Source organism: Echinops telfairi, unplaced genomic scaffold (genome assembly GCF_000313985.2).
Source record: "Echinops telfairi isolate 266 unplaced genomic scaffold, ASM31398v2 ScPeMD7_1713;HRSCAF=2227, whole genome shotgun sequence".
In the NCBI taxonomy this organism is placed as follows: Eukaryota; Metazoa; Chordata; class Mammalia; order Afrosoricida; family Tenrecidae; genus Echinops; species Echinops telfairi.
Genome location: NW_022105611.1, coordinates 16,621,416 through 16,633,437, shown reverse-complemented (window position 1 = coordinate 16,633,437; position 12,022 = coordinate 16,621,416). Strand labels below are relative to the sequence as shown.

At 53.2% G+C, this 12,022-nt stretch overlaps 1 protein-coding gene across 1 annotated transcript in view; it reads left to right on the top strand.

The window, feature by feature from the left end:
• The window catches only part of MYO7A (myosin VIIA), a 90,749-nt gene extending 84,739 nt beyond the window's left edge, over positions 1 to 6,010 (top strand). The window contains exons 40-49 of the mRNA XM_045293068.1: positions 108 to 263; positions 821 to 926; positions 1,749 to 1,862; positions 2,452 to 2,539; positions 2,622 to 2,728; positions 3,489 to 3,674; positions 3,969 to 4,085; positions 4,587 to 4,670; positions 5,117 to 5,236; positions 5,504 to 6,010. Coding sequence (XP_045149003.1) covers positions 108 to 263; positions 821 to 926; positions 1,749 to 1,862; positions 2,452 to 2,539; positions 2,622 to 2,728; positions 3,489 to 3,674; positions 3,969 to 4,085; positions 4,587 to 4,670; positions 5,117 to 5,236; positions 5,504 to 5,590 — 1,165 coding nt within the window. The 3' untranslated portion in view covers positions 5,591 to 6,010. The remainder of the gene's footprint in view (positions 1 to 107; positions 264 to 820; positions 927 to 1,748; positions 1,863 to 2,451; positions 2,540 to 2,621; positions 2,729 to 3,488; positions 3,675 to 3,968; positions 4,086 to 4,586; positions 4,671 to 5,116; positions 5,237 to 5,503) is intronic.
• Positions 6,011 to 12,022: the final 6,012 nt, after the last annotated feature.

The following is a 12,022-nucleotide window of genomic DNA, read 5'->3' as shown; positions in this document are numbered from 1 at the left end:
AGCATTGCCATGCTGTCGAGTGGAAGGAGGTGCATGGGTGGCCGGAGGTGCTTGGGGATGGTTCCTGGGGAACTGTGACTGGCTGACACCCCCTGCTCTTCCTGCAGGTACAGCGAGGAACGGGGCTGGGAGCTGCTCTGGCTGTGCACAGGCCTCTTCCCACCCAGCACCATCCTCCTGCCCCACGTGCAGCGCTTCCTGCAGTCCCGAAAGCACTGCCCACTGGCCATCGACTGCCTGCAGCGGCTCCAGAAAGCCCTGAGGTACAACCGCGCCTGCAGGGTCACTGGGCACCGGGCACGGGGACAGGCACTGGGACTGACGTGGGAGGAGTCCCTTGGGAATGGGAAGATGGCCACACAACAGTGGGGGCCCTTTCCTGGAGGACCACCCTGCTGGCTAGCAAAGGCTGCAGGGCCTGCCATCCTGGACCCAGTGGGCGTCTGGCCCCTCATGATGCTCAGACCTCCAAGTCCATGGAGGGTGGGGGTAGGGGGGTGTGCAGAACAAACACTTGTGCAAGACTCTTGTGTTAGTCTGGGTGACTAGGGAAACAAACACACAGACGCTCATGTGTATAAGAAAGAGCTTTATACAGAGCACAATTGTACATTGGGGAGCATCCCAGCCCAGTAGACAGCAACCTGTAAGTTCCTCTTCAGACTGCCCCACTGATGCTCTGCAGAGCCCACCTTGACCTTTCATGCCTCACTGTGGGGTACGCTGACCCCTCCTTTACAGAGGGGTGGGGACGGGTCACATGTCCGTTCCCTGCTTTCAGTGGTCTTGTCTCTGCTGCTTCCCTCCCCCCGCATTTCAGAAACGGGTCCCGGAAGTACCCCCCACACCTGGTGGAGGTGGAAGCCATCCAGCACAAAACCACCCAGATTTTCCACAAGGTCTACTTCCCAGATGACACTGATGAGGTGAGGTGGCTGGTTCCTGGGTCTGTGGACACCCCACTGGGGGCTCCTTTGCCTGACCCACAAGCAGCCCTGACACCATCCCCCACCCCGGCCCTGCTGCCTCTACACCTGCCACCTCAGGAGTCAGGGCCCTGCTAAGAGGCCAGACTCCCCGGGACCGGGGTCCCCTTGGGTTCGTGGTCCAAACCCTGCTTCTTTGGGTGGCTTCCTCGAGAAGGTTCTCTCTCCCCTCCTCCCTGGAGAGAAGTCCTTTTTCCCTCCAAGCTGAGCTCTGCTCTGTGGCCACCCTCCCCAGTTCAGGACCTCTCCTGTCTCGCTGGGCCCACGAGCCCTGGACCCCTATCGTGGCCCCTCCACCCTGGCCTCCTCGCCTCGCTCCCTCATGCCCCATACCAGCACAGCATCTCATCCCTAAGCATGGGCCGGTATCTAAAATGCATTTGAAAAGCAACTTTCAAATGTGTCTGAAGACCAGATGCCCAGAAATGTCCCAAGGATCCCACTCAAGCCCTTTTTCCTGTCCTTCGAAACTTCACCAGACTCCTAGATCCCTCTCCACCCCGCCCGAGCTTCTGTGACGCCCCCCGCTTCCTTTGGAGGACTTGGCTTTTCTCCTCCTCACTCTCCTTCCACTCACCCACGTGGGCCACGCCCGTCTGTGCAGCCCAGACAGGACTCCCCTTTTCCTGTCTCTCTTGAAAACTGTGCTCAGTGCGAGATCCATGGTGGGGGGAACCCATTAGGAGGGAGGGTGTCTCACATGGAGTGGGAGGACAATCAGAGGGGTGTGGGGGGCCTGCTGAGCCAACCCTCCCATGTCAGGCCTTCGAGGTGGAGTCCAGCACCAAGGCCAAGGACTTCTGTCAGAGCATCGCTGCCCGGCTCCTGCTCAAGTCCTCCGAGGGCTTCAGCCTCTTCGTCAAAATTGCAGACAAGGTGGGTTATGGGTCTGCTAGGGGGAGCTTCTGGGACAGCAGGAGGAGGGCAGAGAGAGGGAGAACCATGCACCCGATGCCTGTACCACAGCTCCCCTAACTTGTCACAGCCTGGAGCCTCATGCACAGGCCTTCTGTCTGTTCTGGTCACTCCAGGCTCCTCACTGTGTCCCCCTTGCCCCCCGCAGACTTTGTTTCACAGCACTCAGGGCAGCACGGTGGCTGAGACCAGTCAGCCGTTGATACACTCCTTGAAGGGAGGCATGCCCATCAGCCCATAGATGGAAAACTCATTCAAGGCACTCCCCCACAGGGCTCTGCACACGGAGGTCTTAAAGGCGTCCCAGGGTGCATCTCTGGGACAGAGATGACCTCTGTGAGGTCCTGGACCTTTGGGAAGAGCTGGACATGCCTGTCAGCTCCCAGGCACTGGCTGAGCCCTGTCTTCTGCCGTTTCTGTGTACGTGGGAGGCACAGTGGGTGGAGGAAGGCTCGCTCAATTCTGGGGCCACCAGGAAGATCTTGGGCAGGAACTCTGGGAGACATGGTGTAAAAGGAAAGTGACTGGACCACAGTGGCTATGCCCCTAGGTCATCAGTGTCCCTGAGAATGACTTCTTCTTCGACTTTGTTCGACACCTGACAGACTGGATCAAGAAAGCCCGGCCAGTCAAGGATGGTAATGTCAAGGCGGGGCCCTGAGAGCTAGAGTGGGGTGGGAGCATGGGGCTCTGTCAGTGACCGAGTGCCCTGTGCAACAGGAATCGTGCCCTCGCTCACCTACCAGGTGTTCTTCATGAAGAAGCTGTGGACCACCACTGTACCAGGGAAGGACCCCATGGCTGATTCCATCTTCCACTACTACCAGGTACGCTGCCCAGTGCAACCCCGTGGCGGCCGGCCTTCTGTGCCTTGTGAGATGAGTCCCACTGCCCTGATCAGATAAGGGCCTGTGTGAGTCCAGGTGGACTAGAGCAACAAACCCATAGGCACTCATGTATATGAGAGAGCACTTTATATCAAAGAGAACAGCCCAGCCCCGTCGAGGTCAAGTCCACAAATCCACTATTAGCCCTCTATGTCCTTGACCAGTCTTCAATGACGTCAAATGCAGGAAGAAAGATCACAGGCCAGTAGGTGGGAAGTCTTGTGGATCCAGGGGTGGTAGAAGCCTCTCAGCACTGGCATGGGTCTCCATCTGGCCTTTATCTCTCCAGCACCTCCAAATGAGGTCATCAAGCTGCGACCTGGTTGACAGGCTAGAAACTGCCACAGCCTCAAAGAGATTCCCTAGGTTATCCTGGAATGGCCTAACCCACAGGCTCCAAGTCACGCGGTGCTTCGCTCTGCCACACTTGGTGGTACTGAAGCAAAGCAGGGTTCCAGGAGCCAGTGCTGACAATGAAACCCTCTGGCCTCATGGGCACTTGAGAGAGTACGGCCTGCAGAGTCGGGGGTGGAGCCGAGCACTCTCAGGCTGTGTGTTCAAACTACGCAGTGCTGGCTCTGTACTGGGGGAACGGGCCAAGTGGAGGGCAGCTAAGGCAGCGGATCCAACTTGGGGTAGTTGGAAAGGTGTCTGCGGCCTCCCAACTGGGCCACTTACGTAACCTGTCTGTCTCTGAAAGGAGTTGCCCAAGTATCTCCGAGGCTACCACAAGTGCACACGGGAGGAGGTGCTGCAGCTGGGAGCGCTGATCTACAGGGTCAAGTTTGAAGAGGACAAGTCCTACTTCCCCAGTATCCCCAAGCTGCTTCGGGAGCTGGTGCCCCAGGACCTCATCCGGCAGGTCTCACCTGATGACTGGAAGCGGGTGAGTGTGGGAGACACCCTAGGAGTCAGGAGGGAAGATGCTGGCCAGGGCATCGCTGTGACCATGTCACCTTCTCGTTCCACACAAGATTCAGCTGGACGCTGGGCAGTCATTTGCTTCTTTCTGAAAGCCCACTAACAGGGACAAGGGATGGGAGCCCCTTACGGTCTCTAGGCCTGCCCCTCCAGGGCCCCCAACAGCTACCACCAGTGCAGAATGGGGCAGGAATGGCAAGGAGGGGATCCTGTGTGGACTGGTGTCTTGTGCATACCTCTGACTTCCTGACCCCTGCAGTCCATCGTCGCCTACTTCAACAAACATGCAGGGAAGTCCAAGGAGGAGGCTAAGCTGGCCTTCCTGAAGCTCATTTTCAAGTGGCCCACGTTTGGCTCAGCCTTCTTCGAGGTGAAGGTATGAGGGGGGGGGAGAGGGGTCTGAGAATCTGCCCCAGCATGCTAAGTGCTGAACCCCATGGACACAGTGGGCCCCGGAGCTCAGCCTGGTAGGGAGGCAGACATGTTAACAAGCGGGGGCAGTGGAGCTCCATCTGCTCCGGCTGCAGAGCCCAGGAGGGGAAGCTCGGAGTGAAGGGAGGCAGGGGCAGGGTTGGAGGAGAAGGCTTTGAAAGAGGGGCAGGCAAAGGCCCAGCCGACATGGAAGATGAAACAGGGTAACTCTTTTACACTGTGGGGGAGGGCAGGGTGTGGTACAATGATGGCTTAGGAGGATCAGTACAGTCTGTTAGCTTCCATTTTCCTGGGTGCTGGGTATGCAGGACTAGTCACAAAGGAAGGGTGTGCAGGGGGCCCCAAATAAGGTGGCAGGAAAAGTCTGGCTTTATCCCCACTTCATTCCTGCCCCCAAATGTGCACAGGCTGTCTTACTCAGGCTCTCCCCATATTTCCTCACTAGCAAACCACAGAGCCCAACTTCCCTGAGGTCCTCCTGATTGCCATCAACAAGTACGGAGTCAGCCTCATCGATCCGAGGACCAAGGTCAGCTTCTCTGCCTGCATGGCGGCCTCAGACAACCTGCACCCTCTTGCCCCAACCTCCCCTCATCGACCCCTCTCAGCTATACTTCCAAGAAGGTGGCCGCTTCCTTAGAGAACTGGTCTTTCGGCAGCATTGGCAGCTACCAAGTGCTCCCTCCATTGGCCGGGTGGTCACTCCCGTCGGCATGAGCAATGCTTACCTAGTTTTCCTTTTCTCTCTGGTCACTGATTCTCCCAGGCTTTTGTGAGGCTCGCCCCTTCTTGTCTCCCTCCTCCAACACTCACTGCGGGTTCTTCTCCAGGCCTTTCCCGGCAGTCGAGGGGGCAGCTCTGCGGTGGCACTGGCCTCTCCCGTGGCTCCCTCCTGCGGGCTCTGCAGGCCAGACCTGGGGTGAGACAGATCACAGGGTCCAGCCTGTGCAGCTTCCGCCCATTCTGCTTCCTCAGGACATCCTGACCACTCACCCCTTCACCAAGATCTCTAACTGGAGCAGCGGCAATACCTACTTCCACATCACTATCGGGAACCTGGTGCGGGGGAGCAAGCTGCTCTGTGAGACGTCTCTGGTGAGCGAGCCTTCTCCACCCTCCTGGAACAAACACAGGGAGTGCTGTAGCTTGATCAGGGGTCCGAGGCTGTGGTTGTAGCCCCTTAGCCACGAGGCCTCAGCTAGAACACCTTTGGAGCCACTCCAGGAGGTGGGCATCAAGAAGGCCCCACAAGCTGAGAACTTAACATGGAGTCACAGCAGTTCAGCACTTTAGGCCTGGGCTGGACGAATTCAACCCTCCCCCGTGTCTGTGTTCAGCTTACCTTCTTGCCTCTGTGTCCAGGGCTACAAGATGGACGACCTCCTGACTTCCTACATTAGCCAGATGCTCACGGCCATGAGCAAACAACGGGGCTCCCGGAGCAAGTGAGCAGTGCTCAGGAAGGGCTGGCTCTGTGCTTCCTCTACACAGCAGCTGCCTTCGACCCAGAACCTACTCCTGCAGCTGGGGAACGACCTTGGCTGCCCGGGAGGGGGCTGGACTGGCTGGCCACAACCAACGCAGCCTCCGGTGGGTGTGCTGACTCACCTTCCCACTTGCAAGAGCCTGGGACCCTTCTTTCTGACTGAGCCCACCATGCAACCTCCCCTCGGACTTCCTGTGCACTGGCGGGACAGAAGAACCCAGAGGACAACCAGCTGCTGGTGCGCAGAAGTCTGGGGTAATACCCCGACATCCAGGCCCCTTAGCTGTGGTGAGGGAGACAGACCCCTTTTATATTTTGCAGTGTTGAGTTTTGGGCCCTTGCTGAATCTCTCCTGGTCACCTCGGCATAAAGTGTGTGCTCCATCCTCTGGTCCTGTCGTCTCTTTGCCAGGGAAGGGGAAGGTCCTGTGAAACCACTTCCTTGACTCTGGGTGTGCTTACAGTGGTTTAAAGGATGCTGGGAACAGGGTGGTCCGGGTGTCACGTGGGAATGAAGTGTGCATGGGCTAGGGATCAAATGGAGCAAGCTGCTTCCAGGCCTTGTATCCCGTCAGACACCTCTCTTTGGATCCCAGGACCCATTCAAGAACCCCAAGAACAGTGCTCGGTTGTTAAAGCCTCTAGCCAGGGGAGTGGGTAGAAGGGTCCCTTCGTGAGGGGATGGGAGAAGCAAATTTGAGCATGCCTTGGGCAGTGCTGGGGTGGGAGGAGAGGGACCCTGTGGGGCTGCTGTTGGACTATGCATGGAGAAATGAGGCTTCCCCTTGAAGTGGGCATGCTTTGACCTCAAGACCTCCATCTCTGTTTACCTGTGAGGTTCCTGATACTTCAGCAGCCGAGTCCCGCTTCCCTCACACCCCCAGAGTATCTGGGGTCCATTTCTGTGCTCAGCCCCTCCATGGGGGTTGGTCGTCCTGTTCTCCCCACTGCCTGGGCAGGCGTGGGAGGGGAAAGGCCCAAGCCTGTTGGCCCTGACGTCTGGGAAGGACAGGCAGGACTCCGTTGCATGTATGCTGGACCCGTCAGGGGAGGAGGGCGCCATGCGTGGTCGAGGGTCAGTGAAGAGGACAAAGACCTGTACGGAGACACACTGACACAGGGGCTGCAACAATGGGCGCAGGCAGAGGAACACTTGTGGGCAGGGTTTCATCTTACACGGCGGGTCACTGAGTCAGAACTGACTGGAGACCGAGCCAGTCCAACCCACCACGATTTACAGGTTGCCACAGTTAGTGCAGAATACAGTTCAAGCTAGGAGGGTGCTGTGGTGATCTGCCTCCACCCCTCCACAGACGGCGATGCTGCGGCCCAAAGAAGGAGGGTCAGTGGGTGATGGGGACACAGGGGGAACGGAACTCCCTGCTGCTAATCTTCAGCTCCTCCCAACAGAAAGGGCTCCAGGGGATGACGCAAAGCTCTAGCTTTCCCTTCAGGGCAAAGGCTATTGGAGAAGTCTGGGATCACGAGCATCAGATCACCGAGGAACCGACCAAAGACAGCAAGCAGCCCGTGTGCACAAGAGCCAACCTTCATCCTCCAGCCTGGGACACGACCACCATGACTCCTCCTGCCCTGAGTCCTGCGTGCACACGGAGGGCACAAAGAGCACACCGTGGATTGCTCGGCTTCCTGAGAGGCTGCCTTTATTCACGGGCTATGTTCGCCATCAGCGCCTTTAGGACCACTGTACAAGTGGGGTGAGAAATGCCTGTACAACCCCAGAAGCCCCACTCCATCTCAAAGACCACCCAACTGCTTTCTGCTTGCCCCCGAGACGTCTTCACAGAAACCTGGGACCCAATGAACTCCTGAGAGCCTCCACGGTCCTGCGCTCCTTCCTGTGCCTCGCCCCACCGCCAGCACCCAGATAGACGGAGGAGGAGGAAGAGGAGGGTAAGGTGTGCTTATTCTTGCAGAACTATTCCTTAAGTCTGAAATGAATGGCAACAAAGGTTTCCTAAGGGGAGGGCATTGCAGGTTCACTGACCGTAAAGGAAGGCGAGGCAGTTGGGAGGGGGCTGGATCTAGTGTACAACACGGTGGGTGCTTTGGGGGGGCTTGGCAGGCTTCTGGATGTCCTCTTGGAGCTGATTAAGACCTTTGACAGGCATCGGTGGCTTGGTGTTTTTCTCGGATTCTGGGGAAGCACTGTCGCCTGGTGAGCACGTGGGGGCTTGTCTGTGCTGTCGGCTAGACGAGTCGTGAGCAGGTCGAGTCCACGGCCTCTCGGCGCCTCGGTGGGTGGGCAGTTGAGACAGCGCGGCAGGAGGCCCGCCCTCTGGGAGCTTGATGACCGAAGTGTCTGGGGGACGGAGGACACAAACACATCCCCTCAAAGGCACCGCCCCTCCACGCTCTCCCAACCCCCGATTCAGCGGTGCAGCTGTCAGAGTGCCCCGTGCGTGAGGCTCTGCTCACTAAGGAGCCCTCAAAGGGCCAGCACTTGCCACTGCTTCAAGTTCACGACCTGCATAACCATCGCTTCCAAACGTTTAAATAGCATGGAAACCCACCCAATTCACAATTTAAAAATTCTTAAAAGAACCAGAGAGATACAATGGGAGTTTGAGTGCTGAGAGATTTTTTTGTATGTGATGGGTGGTGGTGGGGGGGGGTGATGTTAGAGAGTTCTAATAACAGAGGTAGGGAATTGGAACCAATTCTCTTACTTAGAGCAAAAGAAAACATCTTAAAATTAACCTTTGGAGTTAACTGTGAGGAACTGGAAGGGCAAAAATCTGAAAGAATATGAGAATTCAAACAAGAAACCCAGCCCCCAAAGTTATTTTTACTCTGAGTATAATCTTAATCTGGAAGGCACAGCTACATAAGAAAATAAGCATTTTAAGAATCTGTAGCTGGGTCTGCGCCAGAGGAGGTCTTTCCTGGTCGACACCGGGGCAACAGAGCTTTAGGGTCACCAGCTGTCTGATGCATGAGCACGGCTTCTCTCTCCATTGACCTGTGCTTTTATTTCAGTCAAGTTTGGTATTTCATTGACCCTTTCTATGTCTTTGGGAGGGCGGTTTTGTATGTTTTTATGCTATTCTGGGTTCTATTTAAACATTTAAAATATTTCCAATTAGTCACTGCTAATATGTCAAAATATATTTGATTTTTCTGCAAATTGACCTTGTGTCTTGAGACAGTGCCTATTTCTTAGCGACAATGGGTTTCTTTGTTATTGTTCAGGTCTTCAGAATGTCTTATGTAAACAACCCTACCCTCTGTGATCAGGGGAGTTGTATTTCTCCCCCCTTTCAAGCTTCATGTCTGTTCTTCCCTCTGCTCGCCTTCATTCACTGCCAATACATGGCGTGAAAGGAAGCCAAGTGGCATTTCTACTAGGGTTCCAGTTCACACATCACAGGCTATTCCAAACCAAACGTGTCTAAGCCGGTCTCTGCCACCAGCAGACCGCTACTGCAAGTTCTCGGAGAATCACCCTTTTCTGCGTCTCATTAGAACTCCTGTAAAAAGAGGTACTGTCCAAACGGTGACTCTCGAGGGGATCTGCTAGGCCAGGTCAAGTCCAGCTCAGAAGGTTATGGCAATTGACCTGGGGGATACCCAGAGGCAATTCTGCTAGACTTTCAAGTACACAGGGGCCTATTTTGAAGATTTAATAAAACTCGGTGGTTGGGGGGTGGTGATCACCACCGCGCTGCACTGGTGAGAAAAAAGCCAGGAAGATCGTGTTGAGGAATTTTCCATCATGACACTGCACCTGCTCATTCTGAGGACTGAACAATTGTCAAAATGAAGAGACAGAATGGGCGTGTCCTATAGGATTTTACCCTCCAGTCCTGATCGTGGCCCTTCAGGTCTCCTTTTGTTCCTCAAACGTCAAGGACACTTCAAAGGAACATGATTTGAGTGCCGGGAGGATGCCCAAGCGCCATCCTTTTCATGTGGTGTGAATTTCCCAAGGGCAGAACTTCCTGGGGGAGATCAGAGACGGAAACGTCACCTTCACAAGTGCGTAGACTTAGACAGAGGGTACATCAGGAGAGTCACATTTCCATGTGTAATAAAGACGTCTATGATTTTGTAGCAGTATTTTTGTAACTTACCCTTACTCGTTGCTGTATAAAACGAAATTACTCATCATGAACTATGATACTGGTTTTAGTTTTTGTGTGTGATAACATTTGAGTGTCACAGATTGAGGAAGTTCCATTTGATTCCTAATTTGCTCAAAGCTTTTACCCTAAATGGTGGTTGGATTTTGTCAAATAGATAGATCTTGTTTTCTTGCATGTTCTAAGATCAAGGGTAAGTCCTACTTACTCATGGTGTACTATCCTTCTATAGTCTGATGGTTCAATTTGTTAATGTGTGTTAAAATTCTCCTAACTTCAGGAGTGCTACCGACTTGACCACTTCGTTTCTTGGAGAGGGGTGGTGTCAGAGTTGAAACCGACTGCGTGGCAGGAGTCTGGAGCTGGGTATCAGAGTACTTCCAGTTTCACACATGGGTTGTTCCTTCTTTCCTTCCCGAGTTTGTGGAAATCTGGTATTTTTGTTTCTGAGATATTGATTTACCAATGTTGGGCCTAGTTGTTTGTTTTTTCATTCTGATGAATTATTTAGATTTCCTATTTCTTCCCTCAACTCTGGTACATGTGCATTTCAAGGAATTTGTAGACGATGTCAAATTTAATGACGTACAAAAGTTTCCCTTTTATGTCTAGAATCAGCAGTGACCTATTCTCTTTCACTTGGCAATCATCTGTGTATCTGTGTTTATAAATATGTCTATATTTGGGCTTCATAGATAAGCGAGAGGGCTTCAAATAGAGAATGCAAAGATAAGGGCCTGCCTCCTCCTCCAGCCACTGAGACTAGATAGAGATCGGAGGGACGGAATCTGGAGGTTGCGTTTTCTTTCCCCCATGGGACAACTTTTATCTCATTTACTGATTTTGTGTGAAGCCCTCCACTTTTTGTCCCCCTCTCCTCTCTCCTCCCTCCCTATTCTCACCCCCATCCTTGGCCTCTTTATAGTCATCAAAATCTTGTCTATTGATGTATAAACCACATTTGTTGCTTTTCTATATAACACTGCCGATATGAAGTGTTTATCTTTGTAAGATCAGCCAAGTTTGCTAAGCATAACGTTCTCTGGTCTTGTCCATGTTTTGTGGTGTCTGAGAGAGTTGTTTTTTATCGATGCATACAATTCCACAGTGTGAATGTACCACAGCATGTTCAAGCATTCCTCCATTGTTGGTTGTTTTGGTTGTTTCCATGTTTCTGCTATTGTGGAAATTGCTTCAATAAACATAGGTGCACATATATGTCTTTTCATGTTATATTCTTAATTCCTTTCAGGTATATACCTAGTAGAGAGCTCGCTGGATCAGAGGCACTTGGATGTGCGTTTGTTTAAGGCAATGCCATGCTGAAACAACAGGCTAGCGGTGGACAGATGTTAGCGGAGTGAAGGGACACAATATACTGTGAGAGGCAGGAAAGCCCGCGGGAGGTTTGGTAAGCTGCTGAAGTTGTTGAACACAAGACAATGATCTGATGGGTCAAACCCCACCTAATTCTCCGTAGAAAAGTTTGAATAAAAAGTAGAAGCTATAAAATCGATAACAACTTCACTATGTGAGAAAGAAGAAATCAAGACGCTAGCAGAGATCAATGGGATAGAAGATAAAAAGCAACATCAAGAAGACCAATAGCCCTTTGAAATATCAATAAAATCAACACATTTTTAGTTAGGCTGGCAAGGAAAAAACGGGAGAAAGAAGCCGAAAAGAAGAGGGTGCAAATAACTAATATCAGAAATAAAAAGACAACAGTACTACCAAACCTTACAGAAATATGGATGATAGGTGATTACTATGAACAATTGTATGCCAACGATTTAGATGAAATGGACAGATTGGAGAAAGAGTAGGGCTCCTAAGCACAATGCTCCTGGCCTAACCACGGATGCAGCTTTCCGTGTTCCGAGTGGTTCTTCACACTAAGTCCCTGTGAGCATAGCTACCAAGATGACCCTCGAGGATCTCCCCAGCAGCCAACATCCCGCTGAGCTGACCCCTCCTTCCTTGAGTGTTACTGGCCCAGCAGAGCCCTCTGCTCAGAAGCCACTGTTTGGGTTGGAACCCACCCCCACCCCGGAAGGCACACTAATGAGACTAGGACAAGTGGGTTACTCAGGAACTGCAGAGTCCCGTTTGAGTATGTTGTGTTGGGGGGAAACACCCATGCCTCCATGAACTGGAACCACAGTGGCAAAGCCTTACGTACCCTCGTCAGTGAGCAAGTACACACCCATGTTCAAAATCGCCCACGGGTCTAAACCATGAGGCCTGACAAAGGTCTGCCAAAATCTGTGCCCCACCATGCTTCCCAAGCCCC